This window comes from Oncorhynchus tshawytscha, unplaced genomic scaffold, assembly GCF_018296145.1.
Source record: "Oncorhynchus tshawytscha isolate Ot180627B unplaced genomic scaffold, Otsh_v2.0 Un_scaffold_7589_pilon_pilon, whole genome shotgun sequence".
Lineage (NCBI taxonomy): Eukaryota > Metazoa > Chordata > Actinopteri > Salmoniformes > Salmonidae > Oncorhynchus > Oncorhynchus tshawytscha.
In genome coordinates, this window is record NW_024609826.1 from 530,124 (window position 1) to 548,933 (window position 18,810).

Below are 18,810 nucleotides of genomic sequence, written 5' to 3' on the forward strand. Positions count from 1 at the left end.
ATGCGACTGGGCCTGTACAGGGGTAGAGGGATGGGTCTTACTGAGATTAACTGTCAGGGTCCAGGTCTGGTAGAATCTGTGCAGAAGATCTAGGTGCTGCTGTAGGCCCTCCTTGGTTGGAGACAGAAGCACCAGATCATCAGCAAACAGTAGACATTTGACTTCAGATTCTAGTAGGGTGAGGCCAGGTGCTGCAGACTTTTCTAGTACCCACGCCAATTTGTTGAAATATATGTTGAAGAGGGTGGGGCTTAATTAAGCTGCATGTCTCACCCCACAGCCCTCTGGAAAGAAATGTGTGTTTTTTGCCCATTTTAACCGCAAACTTCTTGTTTGTGTACATGGATTTTATAACATTGTATGTTTTTCTCCCAACAACACTTTCCATCAATTTGTATAGCAGACCCTCATGCCAAATTGAGCCAAAGGCTTTTTTGAAATCAACAAAGCATGAGAAGACTTTGCCTTTGTTTTGGTTTGTTTGTTTCAATTAGGGAGTGCAGGGTGAATATGTGGTCTGTCGTATGGTAATTTGGTAAAAAGCCCATTTGACATTTGCTCAGTACATTGTTTTCACTGAGGTAATGTACGAGTCTGCTATTAATGATAATGCAGAGGATTTTCCCAAGGTTGCTGTTGATGCATATCCCACGGTTGTTATTGAGGTCAAATTTATCTCCACTTTTGTGGATTGGGGTGATCAGTCCTTGGTTCCAGATATTGGGGAAGATGCAAGAGCTAAGGATAATGTTAAAGAGTTTAAGTATAGCCAATTGGAATTTGTGGTCTGTATATTTTATCATTTCATTTAGGATACCATCAACACCACAGGCCTTTTTGGGTTGGAGGGTTTGTATTTTGTCCTGTAGTTCATTCAATGTAATTGGAAAACCAGTGAGTTCTGATAGTCTTTAATAGTTGATTCTAAGATTTGTATTTGATCAGCTATATGTTTTGCTGTTTGTTCTTTGTTATAGGGCCAAAAAGATTGGAGAAGTGTTTTGTCCATCTCCATTTTGGATAGATAACTCTTTGTGTTGTTGTTTGTTTAGTGCTTTCCAATTTTTCCCAAAGTGGTGTTCTATGGATTCTTCAATTACTTTGAGCTGATTTCTGACATGCTTTCCCTTCTTTTTCATTAGTGTATTTCCGTATTGTTTTAGTGATTCACCACAGTGAAAGGCTCAGCTTTTCTGGGTCTCTATTTTTTGGGTTTGATAGGTTTCTTAATTTATTTCTTAGGTTTTTGCATTCTTCATCAAACCATTTTCAGCTTCCCTATTAGATTTGATAGGGAAGCTGAGAGGTCAAATATACTATTTAGGTTTTCTACAGCCAAGTTTACACCTTCAGTTTTACAGTGAAACATTTTGTCCAGGAAGTTGTCTAAAAGGGATTTAATGTTCCTTCCATTTACAGTATTTCGACTTTATTAATGACCAAAGGCTCGTATTTCGGTGTGTTATTATGTTATAATTAAGTCTATGATTTGATATTTGATAGAGTTGTCTGACTGAGCGGTGGTAGGCAGCAGCAGGCTCGTAAGCATTCATTCAAACAGCACTTTCGTGCGTTTTGCCAGCAGCTCTTCGCAAGCATAGCGCTGTTTATGACTTCAAGCCTATCAGCCTGATGGCTGGTGTAACCGATGTGAAATGGCTAGCTAGTTAGCGGGGTGCGCGCTAATAGCGTTTCAATACTAAGTTAACTACAACCTAAAACTTCTTACCTGGGAATATTGAAGACTCATGTTAAAAGGAACCACCAACTTTCATATGTTCTCATGTTCTGAGTAAGGAACTCAAATGTTTGCTTTTTTACATGGCACATGTTGCACTTTCACTTCTCCAACACTTTGTTTTTACATTATTTAAACCAAATTGAACACGTTTCATTATTTATTTGAGGCTAAATTGATTTTTATTGATGTATTATATTAAGTTAAAATAAGTGTTCATTCAGTATTGTTGCAATTGTCATTATTACAAATACATTTAAAAAATCTGCCGATTGATCAGTATCGGATTTTTTTGGTCCTCCAAATAATCGGTTTCAGTATCTCATAATCGGTCATAATCGGTCGACCTCTAGCTTGAACTATAATATTAGTGCGGAATTTCTTACAACTTCTGAATAGAAAAAAACTTCCAGATGCATGTGGTACGATACTGTCGTGTTCCGCCCAAAGCCGTCCCTGTAGAAAATGTGTGGGTTAAATTAGTGTTCCGCGTTGCCACTGTCTAATAACGGATGTAAAAAAAGAACGATAGCAAAAATGAGTTATGTCAAAATGATTTCATACTCCACATTTAGGGGGGCCACAAGGGGGTCCAAAATTGTTGTCACAGGAGCACTGGCCCACGCCCCCCCAGAACCACTAGTGCAACACGGATATAAAATGTCCGATGTGAAGTGGTGTCGTATGTATGATATATTTCCAAGCCATGAGAGGAATAAGGCACACAGAGACTGCTACTTGAAGTGGAAGAATTTGCAACAACCTGTAATGGCAGTTGGTGGCATTGACTGTCAGTTGCAGAAGCAGATACAAACAGAACCTGAGAAAAATAGAGCTCTCTTGCAGAGAATCCTAGATGTAACACTGCACTTGGCATCAAGGAACTTACTTTTCAGGGGTAAAACCAAAGTCCCAGATGACATCCACAATGGTCATTTCCTAGGCACACTAGAGCTCATCTCATTACAATCCACTGCTGAATCAGCACTTACAAAAAATCAGGGACAAAAAAAGGAACCAGGCTGACACGTTATCTGAGCTCTGACATTCAAAATGAGTTCATTGAATTATGTGGCAGAGGAGTTTTGAAAAGAATTCTAAAGGAAAGGGAGGATGCTATTTATTATTCAGTCATATGTGATGCTACACCAGACATTTCCCCAACTGAGCAGAATGTTGTGCTCAGAAGATATGTGAGTTATAACAAAGAAACAGAAGACTGGGAGATCACTGAACGGTTTCTTGAATTCAAGGACTTTCACAAAAAGACAGGAAGTGAGATGATTGAAAATGTGCTTCATGACCAAGGGGTAGACATTGGAGATGGCAGAGGGCAGGGATATGACAACGGGGCAAAACCATGTCAGGGAAAGTCAAGGGAGTCCAAGCCCAAATATTAAAGACAAATCCTCCGGCTCCATTTTCACCTGGTGCCTCCCACACCTTAAATGTTGTAGGTGGTCAGGCTGCAGAGTCAAGCCCAGAAGTATCAAAATGTTTTGGCTGCATCAATCGCCTTTACACACCTGTTAGTGCCAGCCCAGAGCGATGGGCCATCTACAAAGAGAAAACAGGCTGCTCTTTGTATCACCTCTCCAATGCCTGCTGGAGTGCAAGGATCGATGCTGTTAAACCCTGTAGTAAAACACCTACCTTGTGTCATCAAGACCCTTGATAGCATACTCATGACATGCAGTCTCAACAGTGAGGCCAGATCAGAAGCTAGTGGTCGGAATGAACTACTTCATGTCATTCAACGCTATTGTCCTCCTCTGGCTGAAAGTACTGCAATGCATTGAGGACAGGAATGTGATTCTCCAGTCATTAAAAATCTCACTTGACACAGAGGCAGCCAATATCAGCCTTAAAGGAAGAGGTGCCGGCTCTTAGAGATGGATGGGAGTCTCTCCTGTCTGTGGAAACACTGACTGCTACGCAAATGGATGTTGCTCCTTAATTTAGCAAGGAACACAGCTGCCAGAGGAAAAGGAAGAGATTCCATGGAGAGACCTCTCAAGAGGAGACAGCTCAGGACAGTGTAGCAACGGTGTTTCGGACACAGTGTTTTTTACTAATATGGGCAACATCATAAGTGACTTGGACACTGGGTTCCACACCACTGCAAAAATTGTTATATAATTTTCTGTTGTTCTGAAAGTTGGTCAGATTAGTGAGGGTAAAGTCCCTTCTGTGTGCCATCCACTGATCATGAAGTATTCCAGAGATCTGACACCTGAGTTTCAATATGAAGTAAGACAGATGAACACTGTATATGCTGACACTTACCCCCCCTAACTTGTTCCCTCTTGGTCTTTTGACACCTGAACACTGTATATGCTGCCACTTACCCCCCCCCTAACTTGTTCCTTCTTGGTCTCCTGAATGCAATTTTTCAGATGCAGCTGCAAAGCATTTTTGGAAAAGTGTGCATTGCTTTACGTATATTTTGCACACTGCCTGTGACTGTTGCTGGTGGCGAGAGAGCTTTCAGTAAGATAAAACTGATTCAAAAAACTATTTGAGGTCCACTATGTCCCATGACAGGCTTTGCAGTCTTGCCATGCTGTCCATTTAAAGTCAGTTAGCTAGAAAGCTGGACTTCAAAGACTTGATCAGGGACTTTGCTAGCAAGAAGGCAACCCTATAGAGATTTTACCTGGAATTTTATGACGTCATGACATGGAACTCCTCGGATGGTACATGTACGAGATCCTCGCCCTCTGACGTTACCGAGGTATTTAATCCATCTAAATAAGGAAAAGATTACATCAGGGGAGTCAAGAGATTAACTGGGGTGTCTTTTTGTCATATTATGTAACAGGACTACAGCATAGGCGGACTGGCCATCTAGCATTTCGGGCAAATGCCAGATGGGCTGGTCCATTTTTAGCCCAGTGGATCTGTTTTTTGCAAAGTTATCATTATCTGGCTAATAATAGGGCCGATGTGGGAGGCTCAAGGAAAAGGATGGGCCGATGTTGGGGGCTCAAGGAAGAGAATGGGCCAGTGTGTTAGAAATTCCAGGGCAGATTTTTGGTCCCAATCTGCCCCTAGCCTGCAGCAATAATAAGGTGATATGCTATATTTAGAGAGACGAATGCAATGTCATCTCATTCACAAAATTGTGCCACTTTCCCACGGTCACAGTGGGGTTGGACCACAAAGAGCCAAAAAGTCTCTGTCAACACGTTTAAAAACATGCCTTTCAGCTCACATGTATACGTATTCGTCATTAGGAGTCTACCTTTGGGAAATCCATGCAATCCAATTAACTCAAACAACTAAGACACAGAATGAAAACAAACATGTTGTCCTCGCATCTTCCTCGTGGTATGTTTCTGTAGCCTACTAGTCTGCTATATGGGGATTAATGACATAAAGGGATGTGTGTGTGACTTCTTTATTAGATGGGTGTCTGATAAAGGAGCTAAACCAAGATGACTAAATCAACCCAGGGGTTTCTATTCAGCACCTTGGACAGCACCTTCCACTACAAGCGCAGTACATAGGTTATCTGCCTCTCTCTTGACTGAACAGTAGATTATCCGTTCCGCCTAGCCCTAGGTGGAAAACACAACAATTACAAACAGACATGGCAAAATCAGCAGCTATCTTGCTGGTGTTCATTTCCTTTTTGTACATCCTACCTCAATCAGCCCATGTGGTTGCAGGATGGACAGACGAAAGGCTACCAAAGGCTGAAGTTATAGAGGACTCTAGAGAACTGGTGAGTAACCTGCTATAGTAATAAGTATTAGTTGAGGTTACGATACAATTAAAGAATGCTATTGACACTATTTGATCATATAGGCCAAATGTACTGTACATTCATAGTGAGTCATTGCAATTAACCAATAAACATGGTCTATTGTGAGGCGACAGATTTGATGTAGGGCCTTTTCAATACAGAAGAGTTTTTCTCTGTGTGTGTTGCAGCTGGGTGTCCTTCATAACGTCCTGGAGAAACTCCAAAACAGAAGAATGGCTGTGTGGGAAAGAAGGCAAAGCCACCTTCCTAGTGTAAGCAAGCTATTTCAGACACCACAGGTGAATAGCTGATAGGTAGTTGAATAGGTGATCGATTTCCCAAATGTGTGGGTCAGACCCTCTGGTGGGTTGTGGGTGGCACCTTTTGGATTGCGGGTCAAGACTACATTCTTGCTAGAGCATGTTCTGGGGAAAATAAATAAACACTCCAAAAGCTTATGCTGTGTCCTTTTTTTGAAGATGACTGAAAGCTACTAAAGAAACAAAGTCTCAAAGGATTCTATTCAGAACTGATTTAGATTATACACAGCCTTTTGAGTAACTAATGGGTACATTTAACCCCACGAATAGATGGAGTTTTTCCCACTGAATGAATACTATTCTGTAGAAAAAACTATAAAATAAAATGAGGAATAAAACATAAATGTAATAAACAGATGGAACTTTGAGCTTTGTTTATGTTATGCAGTTCATAGAAAGAGTTGTGCGGTTGCAAAAGACAGACCATCTTGTTGGCTGCCAACAAGGATTGTGATGGGAAAAGTAGTCTTATGGCGACATCTAGTGGTCAAGGTACTTAAAAGGACTGTCAACTTTTCCTTCCTTGTGAATATCTCATTTGTAAAATTCTACCATAACATTTTTGTTCTATTTTCTTTCCAGTGTATTGTCGGTGACTACTGCACAGTGAAAAAGGGACCACGGTACGGCCAACTATGTGACTGTCCAAGAGGATCAAAGTGCAACCTCTTCTTCCTCAAGTGTTTGTGATTTATTTTTGTTATGGTATTAGTTCATTTATTTCTGTCTGAAATATAGTAGGATTTGAAATTTCGCTTCGCTAACTTCTAATATATATCCTTCTTCTGACCTGTTCCATCCATGTGTTCTTTAATTTGCCTCTCATTCTACCATTCTGGTTGTTGTGCGTTCAGCACAGATATGAAGGTAAGCTCTGTAAAAATGAAAAAGAGAGGCTCTTTTTAAATAAAAATGTTGATTAATAAACTGTCCAATTCCTTTCACAACTTAAGCAGAAAAAAAGCAGAACTATATTTACTAACAAAAAACTACATTGTGCACATACCCTAACAGTTTATTTTTATTGGTCATAAATAGAAAGTGCAATAAACTGTACAATTTGCTACACACTTACAGCAATGTAATAATTAGGAATAGTGTTAACAGTGCTGTAAATACATAAATACTGTAAGAAATCAGAAGAACCATGGTTTTACAAATAGTGTGTAACCAAAATTGAAAAGGCACTCACACATGTGAGCTATCTTTGTTGCAGGTGCCTGGTAACAGATGAATAAGATCAGAAAAATGTAGATACCAGCACACTGCTCTTGATAGTGTCACTGCTCTTTATTAAGCTAGTGTGTAACCAAAAGGAAACGCTTGTCAAACGACACCATAAATAAATAGATATGTATAGTTTAGACAGACCTGAATTTCACACAAACGTGAATAACCAATCATTGGTAAATACACCGTAAGCACATTGATCACAGACCAAAAACTGTAATCTATCGTATCGCATTAAATGTAGCTGGTAATACCCATTTTTTGGAAATCAATCTTTAAAGGAGAATAGGGTACATATTCAAAAATAACACATAGGCCTAGATATTTGTAGTATTCGTCTCTCTGGCTGGACCAACTCCGTTATTATGGTGACAATGCAGACAATGTCAGGAAGTGAGACCAAGTTGACATGTTCAAATCCCCAAAACTGACACATGGAATAGTTAAGCAGGACTATACTCTAATCACAGACACAGAAAATATCTCAACTATGACAACAACATAAAGGCTGCAATATTATTAACTATACTGCAGTAATGACTTGGAACATATTGTAAGATTAGTTCAAACCAATAACTATTGTGCAGTGTATGGGTCATACTTACACATAGACATTTCACAAATAAGGCCACAACAAAACATGGGATCAAAATGGAAATAGTTCTGCCATTCAAGTCCTTCAAACATTTGATTGGTCAAGCACTGGACAACAGCACCCAGTCTCTATATGGACAGGATCTGCCTGCGGACCTTTTCAGAAGCCAGGTGGTCCAGGGTTCTCTGACGAGCTATAACCATCAGGACCAAGACTACCGTCAGGCACATCATGATCCCCTCAAACCTCCAGAATAGGCGCTCATCAATCCAAGAGGAACGGCAGCTGAGAAAAGAGAAATATAGAATTGCAGTCGGACCTGAATTGGCGGTTGCATCAATTTAGGAAAATACTATAATAAAAATATACAAAAAAGGGGGTAGGCTACCTCTTGTATTCAACTTTGTTGTTTTTTGCACAGTTGATCTTTTCTATGAATCCAGTTCGGGCGCAAGGTGCCCATGATTTCTAGAGGAGACAGACACGTGAGGGGATGCCATAATTAAGATGTTATTGATCAGTATTACGGTGTTCAAGAAAATAGGAATTATTTTAACCCTCACCATCTGAAAGGGGTTGCACCTTGTACACTCTGTCAAAATCGAAAACTCATCCTCTTGCCAGCAATGAAGGGATGTTGTGCTTATCGCTACAAAATAAAGAGATTACAATAGCTAGAAACTTCAATTTTAGGGTCTACAGCTACCCGATCTGTATTTAAGTGTTATTTAACTAGCTAGGGTCTACCTGTAGTAGAGTACTTCTCTCCTGAAATAGCACCATGGACACTAGAAGAAAATTATAGAATGGTTTGGTTTACACATTCACAAAAGTCAGAGGTTTGACGACAGCTCAGTCAGTGACACAGCACACTCACCTAATTGACGCAGGTACTACCAGGAGCAGTGTTAAGATCGAGAACATTCGGGAATCGCTCATTGTGCTGGTAAGGGGGCACGAACTCTAGACTAACGTTAGACTGTCAGTAACTTCTAATGAGATGGCTAAATAACGTAGCTTCTGTAACGTTTGGCTTCAAGCTGGCTACATATTAGCTAAGGTTAGTTATCGGTTGAGTTCCAGAAGTATATTTACAGCAGCTAACCCACTACGGAATACTCAAGTGTCCCCGTAAGCATCTTTAAACGTTAGTTATTCCATTATAAAATGTTTTGTCTTGGCAGAATTGTAGCCATCTTGAATCCTCGAAGTTCCTCCCCATGTCACCTGACCTGAGTAACATGCTTGAAGTGCTCTCCCCAGCCCTAGCGGTGACAAGGCATTTAAGTTCGTTGGTAACTTTCTGGCTCATGTCTATGCTGTGAGTGACAATTACATTTATACTGAAGGTCAATCAATAATGAACTGCCGCCATGTTTCCAGACATGTCATGATAATGTTTATATCATTGGGTAGCAACAGCTTTAAATATTTTTATTAAAACAATGTTGAGCATATCAAAACTCTTAAGAATATTTGTAACAGTTGGACCATTCATTCTCAAAAAAAAAAAAACATTCTCTGACAGGAACTGGTTGGATAACTAGTCCTCTTACTACAAATGGTGGCAATTTCTCTCAGCTAAATAAAATCAACATTCCTATATAAATCCACAATGCAGCCAAACCTGGCTAGCTGAGGTACATACAATACAGTCTGTCACAAATAAATGACACAATAAAAAAATAAACTCAGTTTTGAAAGTAACATTGTAGCAAAAACATGACATCTATAATCTATAGTGTACATCTATAGTGTGAAGTGTCTTGGACAAACCCACAATGTACCTGAGCAAAGAGAATTGGTTGGCTTGTGATTTTACTGAACAAGTAATTATTTTCTTAGACAAGTCCTGCAGACCTTCATACTTCTTTCTTAGGCAATGTTTTAACCCACCCTGCTCAGCACGGAGCTAAGCTTATAAATGAATAAATGATGAAAAGAACATAACAGTTCAAGTATGACTCTAGAGAGCTCCAATTCAGCCACATAACACAGGCTTCTGGGCTTGTGTGTGTACCACCACATATTTGTTCACAAATAGTTCTGAGTACGCCAGAGACCCTGGTTGTCACATCCATCTGTTTCCAGTGAGGGGTAGTTCTACTAATGAATCACCCCTGGACAGCCTCAGTGCATTTGTTGATGCTGCCTACCAGTCTTCCAGCAGGGTTCTACTCCATGTAGTCGGAGCCTGCCATGGCCATGTAGGAATCCAGCTCTGCGTCTAGGTGGCTCTTGGTCATTGACATGTAGTTGTCTAGTTGGTTGTCCAGCTCCTCTTTGGTGGGGATTTTTTCAGGTTTGCCCATGCTTCGGAACCATCCCCGGCCCCGCAGGCCCAGACCAGCTCCTCTGCCTGGTAGGGATGACAAGATATGAGCGAGGGCAGTGGGAGAAGGGAGGGCAGAGTACACACAGTTAAGAGAGTACTCTCACCTCTTCCTCTCAGGCCCAGTTCATTCCTGGCTCCGCAGCTAACCAGCACTCCAGCATTGTTCAGCTGGCCACCTTGCAACCTCAAGCCCTGACAAAACCTAAGCTTAGTCACCCCTCCCCGGGCATGCATCTGATTCACACCTGAACGAGAGAGGGATACAAAGTTAAACTGGCTCCAACTGGGCTACAGTTGAAAAACAGTACACCCACCTCTGAAAGCATAGCCACCTCTGAAAAAGCCCTTTCTGTTGTTTCCACACACTCCGAAACCTCCTCGATGCATTCCTTGCAGTCCCCTTACAGCAAACCCTTGGCTTCTGGTGGCCCCCCGCATCAGGGTCCCCATGGGCCGACTTAGCCTTGCCAGGACATCGCCCTTCCCCAGGCGCTGCTTCAGGCTCTGTGGGACATTGGAACGTACCAACAGAGTTTGGGTGTATTCCATTTCAATTCAATAGATGAACTGAAAGTCAAGACATGACCAGGGGGTGGCGCCCTTGGTTTCAAAATTCAAATGAATTTTTCAATGCTTCTAATCTAGTCCACTTCTTAATTTCTCTGATGAAAAAGGAAAATAAATAGTGATGCTGGGGGTAGTTCTGATCTGGGGTGCATTCAGCTTTTAATTCAATGGAAACGACAAGTTGAAGAACAGTGTGATTATGGTGGGGCAGAGGGAGATAACTCTACAGACATGTACATATCACCTCAACTAACCGGTACCCCCCCCTGTATATAGTCTACTGTTATTTTACTGCTGCTCTTTAATTACTTGTTACTTTTATTTCTTTATTTTTTTATAATTAAACTGCATTGTTGGTTAGGAGCTCATAAGTAAGCATTTCACTGTAAGGTCTACACCGGTTGTATTCAGAGCATGTGACTTATAATCAAATCAAATTGTATGGTCAGATGGTATGGTGTATGCTGCACACGTTTTGTGATTTCAAAATGGCCACACCCATATTAATCATGCCACACCCACCAAAGTGATGCGCACCATTTTGGGGAAACGTGCCCTTCAGTACAAACTGTCATGGAATGTTACACTGAACTGAATGCAGCCCTGGACTAGTGACACTTTAACTAACTAACCTAGAGAGGTTGAAAAGTGGATGGTTAGTTCCCTCACCTTGGGCTGCAGGGCAGCCTGCACAGAGGTCCTGTTCTCCATCTGCAGAGCCAGTCTCCTGTTGCGGACACTGGCCACTTGCTGCTGCTGCATGTTGACTCGTACAGCCACTGGCTCCAGCTGCTTGTTGTTCAGCATGGTGGTGAAGCTTGGAGGAGCAGGGGTTGAGGGATAAAGGAGGACAGAATGGGGCAGGGGTGTCAAACTCATTCCATGGAGGGCCGAGTGTCAGCTGGTTTGTACCTTACCTTTGAAATAAGTCCAATTAAGACCTAGACAACCAGGTGAGGGGAGTTCCTAAATGATCAGTGACTTTACTTGATCAAGTACATGGCAGTGAACCTGCAGACACATGGCCCTCAGTCGAATAGGGTGATATAGGATAGGAGATGGGAGGGTTTAAGAACCACAGGAGGCTGGTGGCAGTGTAATTGGGGAGAGCAGGCTTATGGTAATGACTGGAGTGACATTAGTGAAATGTTACTAAATACAGCAAACACCTGGTTTCAAGGCATTTGATGCCATTCGCTCCGTTCCAGTCATTGTTATGAGCCGTCCTCCCATCAGCAGACTCCTGTGTTAATTAAGAACATACTGCTTAGCATACTACTGTATCCATGTAGTTGCGTTCCCCTGCCCTTACTGCCTATACCAGGGGTGGGCAACTCCAGTCCAGGGCCTGATTGGTGTCACACTTTCTCCATCCCTAGCAAACACAGCTGATTAAATCAAATGTCATTCTAAACTGAAGACCACGATTAGGTGATTATTGAAGTCAGGTGTGTTCGCTGGGGCAAAACTGACACCAATCAGGCCCTCCATATACAATGCACATGTGTACATGGGTGAAGTCCCCCAATTATCCAGCTGTAGCTAGTAGTCTAGCAAGCAGACCAGTTTGGCCTTGGACTCTGGATGTTGTATCAAGGGGGAAGAAAGACTGATAAGAGAAAAGACACTTAGTCATAACAGGGTTTGCAATGAGCAAGATATGGAGTACGGGAGGTGGCCTCTGCAAACTCATCACTACTGGCTAATGGTTGTCTCACCGATCGTTGAGGGAAATTGTTGATGTGCTTTTCAGCACGATTTTCTCTGTTGGTGAAGTCATTGCGTCTGTTTGCTGATACATTCCTGTGGAGACACTCAATAGGGAGACCGATATATTGCAATGGAACAAAAGCATAACTTTAGTTGGTAGTTATAGTGACAATTTAAGAATGACCTAATGTTAAGATAGGAAACTACCTTGTAACATAAGTTTCAAACAAAGCTGTTCATTCGTTTGACATGCTGGCTTGGTCGGTAAACTTTTGCTAATTTGCTGCCATGTGAGATGGTAGCAAAACCTCAAACTAGATAAACCTACTAACTAGCTTTTAATCAAGTTGACCACGCTAACGTTAGTCTTACTCACTTTAAAGAACAGCACTGGCAGATGGGGAAGATGCTAGCAAAAAAATTGGTTAGCCTCCCCCTCTTGACTGACCACACCAAAGATGCACCTGCACACCATAAAAAAAAGTTATTCTCAACTAAGGAAAGCCTCAAGTTTCATACTGTAGTTACCGCCCAAAATATAGACGCAAGAATCCAATCAAACTCGCACATTGATTCGAACACATGCGGAAAACTACAAATGCACGTTTACAAATCAAGAACGGATGAAAAGTTGCATTTTTGCAGTATATAGATCATTAATTTGACTAAGACCCCAAATACACAATCACTTTTTGAAAAGTTGGTAAAAAAAAGAAAGTTTAAAACACTGACCAAGTAAGATTTCAAAACGGTACCCATATATTTTGCTGCATGACAGTGGAATTGAGGAACAGAGGGCTAAGCAGCAATGGAGCTACCGGAGATATGTACAAACATGTGTGTGTAAAGTATCACATGTGCAGAAGGTACGGATGTATTATGCTATCGGGTAGAGGTGTCCAGAGAGTATGGTAATGAAGCGACTCCGTTCCCTATTTAGTGCACTTATTTTAACCAGAGAGCCATTTGTGACTCAAATTCAATCCATGTACTAGTGTGTGCCCGAATAGTCTAGCTGGGAGAGACGGAGGTACAATTTACAAGAAACCCCCCTTTTCCTGGTAAAGTACCTGATAAACTATCCACCTACTGCTATCTTAATATTCTAGCCTGGTGTATTTATTGTAAGTTCAACACTACCCTTCTGAGTTCCCATAAGGTAAATGCAACACATACTTGAAACAAATCATCCACTTTGTGTAGAGAGCAGATTATCTAAAACACCATTAGTCTATAAAACACAAACTGTGGATTTTTTATATATAGTAATGAGAAAAAAGTGACAATATACTCTTCTATGCAAAGCCTAACTGGCTTTTGTGTAGCCTACCAAAAATAATACATTACAGTAAAAAACTATCAGCCACTAGAGGGCAGCACAGTCTCATATTTAACAGTCATGGAAATCTACCGTTATTTGCGGTATTGTCAGATTTCTTTTGCAGAAATGTCACTGATCAATAAATGTACAAGACAATGGTCATACGATGTGTGTTAGATGCGTATGTTTGTATGCATGCTTGTTTTGGACTATAGCTAGCTATAACAAGGGCAGAATATCCAAGCCATAAATACAGCCTCATGATGATGTTGGCTGTTGTGCTTTTCTTCCTGGTTATTTTCATGAAATTTGAGGTCCATTATTGCGTTACTGTGCTCAGTATTGATGTGTTTAACTACTAATGTGTATTATTTCACATATTGCCTTGGTGAAATACACTTATTATTGCGGACCTCTTCATTGGTGTGGACCATTGTGAGATTCTTTCCAGCTAGCTACGTTTCTTTGACGTCAGAAATTAATGCGGCTGATGCCCAACCATAGAGAATGATAGAGGCCTAGAAGTGGCCGAAATGCTTTATTAGCATGGGCAGCGCCATTGAGGGCTTCCACCACTTTAATGTAGTCTACTGGGTGGGACTTCTAACTTCATGGACATGATTCCAACAGGGTCACCAGGAGGGATCAGTCAATCGTGAAGAAGAAACTGACTACTTTAAAATGGAGAGAGTCTCAATGGTGCTGCCCATGCTGTCACATACCCTACAATGGCACAGATACAAACATTAGTCTTCCATCTATCTCTATGCGCCCAACACACTTACGGCGCCGCCGCAACCGTTTCTGGGAGGAGAATGATTCGACGAGAGATGCAATTCAATCCCAGGAACGTTGCAATGCCTTGTTTCACTGATGAGGTTTGGGCATAGGCACCGTGTAAGTGTCATTGGTAATCGCAACAGAGGAGGATAAAATTAGCTAATAATAAACTTTATCGGGGGTAGAACGAAGGACATTATTTATCATCCAGTGTACTAGCTAGCTGAAGATTTCGGCTTGATGTTTACTGGAGAGAGAGTGGTAAGTCCGACCAGCCGTTGTTAGCTTGCTAGCTTGTAGCTAGGGTTAGTTAGTTATCAGTATATTTGAGGTTACGTTAGCTAAACTCACGTTAACCAACGTTCGTTCATACAATTATTTGAGGAAATTACAATTAAATCGGCGCCGCAAGATGAGTTTATCCAACGTCAAAATGTTGTTACCCAGTAATACCTAGCTAGTTAAGTAACTAACGTTTGCTAGCTACTGTTGTTAGATAGCTAACGCGTTACTCGGTGAATGAACGAGGCACTAGTACGGTAACGTAGCTAACACAGGCCTATCAAGCTGTTTCTCTGTCTCATGTGATGGAAGCTTACGCGTTAGCTAACTAGCCAACTGCTTTCATGGACTAACTAACTTAAACATTAGTTAGCCAAGTATAAGCCAAGTATCATGTTAAATAACTTTTAGCTACTTGAAATTGGCTAACTAGCTAGCTAAGTTAGTGAGCTAGCTACTGTACTGTATCTTGTCATGACAACCAGGTGTTTGACCTGATCCCATTTAGCAATTGTGTGGTAGTTAAAATAATGTTACATCACTAAATTCTTTCCTATATGTAACTAGTAGTCATGTTCCCTGTATGCATGCATTAGTAGTACAGTATTGGCTTCAATTCATAGCTACATTGTCATTGTAGCTAGCTAGGTATTTAGTCATATGTGGTGTATGTTATGGCTACATTTTCAAGAAGGAAATACTGTAGCGTCCATTGATTATGAATGATGGAACGTCTTTGACTAATAACCCACGTGGGGTTAATGGCTACATTAACTAAATCCTACCAGTTGAACCTGCAAATAAGCTCAACACAATTCTCCTGTCAGTCCAAATTCCTTGCAACTTTGAAACTCAGTGGGTCTGTAAGGCTAAACGTTACATATATTAAATCAACCCGTTTGTAAGTTAATTTGGTGTTTTTCTTCATGTATCTACGAGCTTCACTGCTAGACCCGTGGCTTTGTTTTTGTTGAACAACAGAAACTCAGGGGTGTAATCATTACTCCAAACAGTTGCAAAACGTTCTGTTTTGCAATGAAAACTAGCGTTTCTACTGGACAGATCTACTGGACAGGTAGGGCCCTAACTGTTTGCTGAACCTTCCCAATAGAAATGGTCATTTCTGTTGCAAAACAGAATGTTTGTCAACTGTTTGAAGTAATGATCACAACCCAGTACAAATCTGTGAGATGTTCCGCAATGAAGGTTTGAGTCAGGCGGTAGGCCTCATTTCCTTCAAGTCACTTTTAAGTGAAGATTTGTTCTGTTGAAATTCTGATGTAATTTTCTCTCATTGTTACTCTTAGGAAGTGGACATCATGGGCACGAAATTAACATCCAACGTGTTGAAGTAAAGTGGACCCACGAAACTGCTTAAAACCCATCCACAGCCATGGCAGGCTTCAAACGAGGGTATGATGGCAAGATTGCAGGGCTTTATGACCTGGACAAGACGCTGGGCCGGGGCCACTTCGCCGTGGTCAAACTGGCGCGCCACGTTTTCACTGGGGAGAAGGTGGCGGTCAAGGTCATCGACAAGACCAAGTTGGACACGGTTGCCACGGGTCACCTGTTCCAGGAAGTGCGTTGTATGAAGCTGGTACAGCACCCCAACATTGTCCGGCTCTACGAAGTAATCGACACGCAGACCAAGCTCTACCTGATCCTGGAGCTGGGCGACGGAGGAGACATGTTCGATTACATCATGAAGCACGAGGAGGGCCTCAGCGAGGAGCTGGCCAAGAAGTACTTTGCCCAGATCGTCCATGCCATCTCCTACTGCCACCGGCTGCATGTGGTGCACCGTGACCTCAAGCCGGAGAATGTGGTGTTCTTTGAGAAGCAGGGAGTGGTGAAGCTCACTGACTTTGGCTTCAGCAACAAGTTTCAGCCAGGGAAGAAGCTCACCACTAGCTGTGGCTCGCTGGCCTACTCTGCCCCAGAGATCCTGCTGGGAGATGAGTACGATGCTCCGGCCGTAGGTAAGACATCTAAGCTTGTAGGCCTGGATACATTAGATGGATGACATTTGACGCTGTCTGCCGTAGATTTTTTATTTTATTGAACCTTTATTTAACTAGTCAAGTCAGTTAAGAACAAATTGTTATTTACAATGACGGCCTAAGAACATTGGGTTAACTGCCTTGTTCAGGGGTACAATGACAGATTTTTACCTTGTCAACTTAGGGATTCGATCTAGCAACCTTTCGGTTACTGGCCCAACGCTTTAACCACTAGGCTATCTGTTGCCCCAGATAGTCTATCTCTTAGAGTCATAGTTTGATTGTATTGACCTGGGCTGGCTGTAATCTTTGGCACTTAGTCTAATAGGCATGTGTTGAAACCCCTTCAAGGTAATGGCCTCATATCAGCAAGCTCACAACCCTGTGTAATGGGGCCATGGTGATTCTGTGAGATTGTTGCATGGACTAAGGGCTGAGGGCTAAGGATCGCAGAGTCTAAAAAAAAATGGAGTTGTATGCTGACCTTTGACATTGCCTTACTGTAGCCTAGAAATTATTACTTATATGTATGTATGACGGTTTAGTCTGGTTTTGAACTTGCAATTTCAGAAGTGCAAGGTTATGTTGTAGCTAGGGAAGCAAGTTACTGCTATGTGTTGCTATGATACACAAGGCCAGTTCTCCTGGTGTTGGTGCCTAGAGTGTTTCATTGCACTTAATTAACTGGCTCATTGATTTCCTGTGTGGACTGACTGACTGTAGTGCATACAGCAGCAGCACTGACTTCTCCAATAACCTCCTGTGTGCCAAACCAGGCATTTACATATCCGATTATTTGTAAGTTGATTACTTATATTCTATGATACAACCTATTTCTTTAACATTTCACTGTCCCAGACATTTGAAAGGAGAGTCTGCAATACTCCAATGTTATAAACACGTACATCTCTAAATATAGGCCCTAGGCATGATAATGTCTCTCGATAAGCATTTGTGTTAGCCATTATTGCTTCCCCTATTTGACTATGCCTGTCACACTTGTAGGGTGTAACTGTAACCTGAGGAAACTGTGGTCACTCTCTCACATACACACACACACTGTTTATTTGCAAAGAATGACAGAGCATCTTACAGTAATGGGTCTGGGGCTGTGTGCAGCCTGTGTTGTGTTGTAATTGTCGTGCATCAGATGAAGGTCTCTAGAGAGGAGAAGAGAGAAGGCTGACTGCTGTTAATTGCAGACCGGTTACAATCGCCGGCTCTAGGCAGAACAGTTAATCCATCCTTTGTTTGTACTGAACATCTAGTGCTGAAGCCCTGATTTAAATATTTTACTATTGACATTGTGGGGTTGATTAAAATATATTTCTACATGATAGCCAGTGGAAGCCTCGCACACAATTTATATGGTTTCCAGCATAGCCCTGCCAAATCAATATTCCATCCTGCAGCCTCTCTGTCCAGAGCTGTGTCACAGGCCATCTCACTGGCTCTAATCCATCAATTCACCCTCTCACTGAACAAACATTGAGCCAGCAGCAGTGTTGCCTGGCCCTGGACTGGTGGGATGGATGAGCACTCCGAGTGTAAGTGTGAGATTAGAGCTTACCTATGACCCAGGGCTCTGCTCTGCTGTCTCAGGGCTCTGCTCTGCTGTCTCGGGGCTCTGCTCTGCTGTCTCGGGGCTCTGCTCTGCTGTCTGCTCTGCTCTGCTGTCTCGGGGCTCTGCTCTGCTGTCTCGGGGCTCTGCTCTGCTGTCTCGGGGCTCTGCTCTGCTGTCTCGGGGCTCTGCTCTGCTGTCTCGGGGCTCTGCTCTGCTGTCTCGGGGCTCTGCTCTGCTGTCTCGGGGCTCTGGCTCTGCTCTGCTGTCGGGGCTCTGCTCTGCTGTCTCGGGGCTCTGCTCTAGTCCGCTGTCTCGGGGCTCTGCTCTAGTCCGCTGTCTCGGGGCTCTAGGCTTGCGTACTATTACGTTTTGGTGACTCTTGTCTGGGGATAATTAGTCAGAACTCCTGGGAGAGAGCCTGGCAAAAAAAAGAAAATCATCTTTTCTCTCACCCCCTCGCCCTCCATCGCCTATGATTGGTGACGGAGGGCCAGGCAGAGTGAGCATCCTAAATGGCATCCTATTCCCTATATTGTGCACTACTTTTGATCAGAATCCCATAGGGCTCTATGCACAATCTAGGGAACAGGTTGCTATTTGAGATGCAGCCAGTGTGC

The 18,810-nt window shown here is 42.2% G+C and overlaps 3 protein-coding genes and 1 long non-coding RNA gene across 17 annotated transcripts in view; 2 read left to right on the forward strand and 2 right to left on the reverse strand.

Annotated features, from left to right (window-relative positions):
* The first annotated feature begins 4,885 nt into the window (after positions 1-4,885).
* Positions 4,886-6,724, forward strand: LOC112239641. The gene is made up of 3 exons (XR_002951874.2): positions 4,886-5,465; positions 5,675-5,758; positions 6,389-6,724. It is a non-coding gene; the product is annotated as an uncharacterized LOC112239641 (long non-coding RNA).
* An 85-nt stretch (positions 6,725-6,809) lies between these two features.
* Positions 6,810-8,958, reverse strand: LOC121846125 (protein JTB-like). Its single transcript, XM_042319107.1, has 5 exons — positions 8,509-8,958; positions 8,379-8,419; positions 8,195-8,280; positions 8,020-8,099; positions 6,810-7,916 (listed from the first exon to the last, which is right to left on the reverse strand). The coding sequence occupies exons 1-5, from the start codon at positions 8,568-8,570 to the stop codon at positions 7,760-7,762; spliced, it is 426 nt and encodes a 141-aa protein (XP_042175041.1). The 5' UTR covers positions 8,571-8,958; the 3' UTR covers positions 6,810-7,759.
* An 86-nt stretch (positions 8,959-9,044) lies between these two features.
* LOC112239640 (chromatin target of PRMT1 protein) lies at positions 9,045-13,169 on the reverse strand. Of its 6 annotated transcripts, none has more exons than XM_042319106.1 (7): positions 12,976-13,169; positions 12,620-12,707; positions 12,252-12,347; positions 11,203-11,350; positions 10,281-10,470; positions 10,071-10,211; positions 9,045-9,990 (listed from the first exon to the last, which is right to left on the reverse strand). In XM_042319106.1, the coding sequence occupies exons 3-7, from the start codon at positions 12,332-12,334 to the stop codon at positions 9,806-9,808; spliced, it is 747 nt and encodes a 248-aa protein (XP_042175040.1). In that variant the 5' UTR covers positions 12,335-12,347; positions 12,620-12,707; positions 12,976-13,169; the 3' UTR covers positions 9,045-9,805. The 6 variants fall into 6 exon arrangements, with proteins under 6 accessions (XP_042175040.1, XP_042175039.1, XP_024263847.1 ...); XM_042319105.1 differs by having other exon boundaries at positions 12,252-12,336; positions 12,976-13,167; XM_024408079.2 differs by lacking the exon at positions 12,976-13,169 and having other exon boundaries at positions 12,252-12,336; positions 12,620-12,763.
* A 996-nt stretch (positions 13,170-14,165) lies between these two features.
* Positions 14,166-18,810, forward strand: part of snrka (SNF related kinase a) — a 59,512-nt gene continuing 54,867 nt past the window's right edge. For 8 of the 9 annotated variants that reach the window (XM_042319100.1, XM_042319096.1, XM_042319101.1 and 5 more), the window contains exons 1-2: positions 14,172-14,605; positions 15,934-16,608. In XM_042319100.1, the coding sequence (XP_042175034.1) occupies positions 16,020-16,608 (589 nt within the window). In that variant the 5' untranslated portion in view covers positions 14,172-14,605; positions 15,934-16,019. Of the gene's footprint in view, positions 14,606-15,933; positions 16,609-18,810 lie in introns of all 9 variants that reach the window. The other variant, XM_042319098.1, reaches the window with a different exon arrangement.

Excerpts from the sequence above, each read along its gene's own strand:
- LOC121846125 (XM_042319107.1), bottom strand. The coding sequence starts at position 8,570 with ATGAGCGATTCCCGAATGTTCTCGATCTTAACACTGCTCCTGGTAGTA. Across the intron at positions 8,281-8,378 it reads AGAGAAGTACTCTACTACAG|CGATAAGCACAACATCCCTT; the intron begins GTAGACCCTAGC and ends TTTATTTTGTAG. Across the intron at positions 7,917-8,019 it reads AACAAAGTTGAATACAAGAG|CTGCCGTTCCTCTTGGATTG; the intron begins GTAGCCTACCCC and ends CTCTTTTCTCAG.
- LOC112239640 (XM_024408078.2), bottom strand. Across the intron at positions 11,351-12,251 it reads ACAATTTCCCTCAACGATCG|CTTCACCACCATGCTGAACA; the intron begins GTGAGACAACCA and ends TGCTCCTCCAAG. Across the intron at positions 9,991-10,070 it reads ACTGGGCCTGAGAGGAAGAG|GCAGAGGAGCTGGTCTGGGC; the intron begins GTGAGAGTACTC and ends CATCCCTACCAG.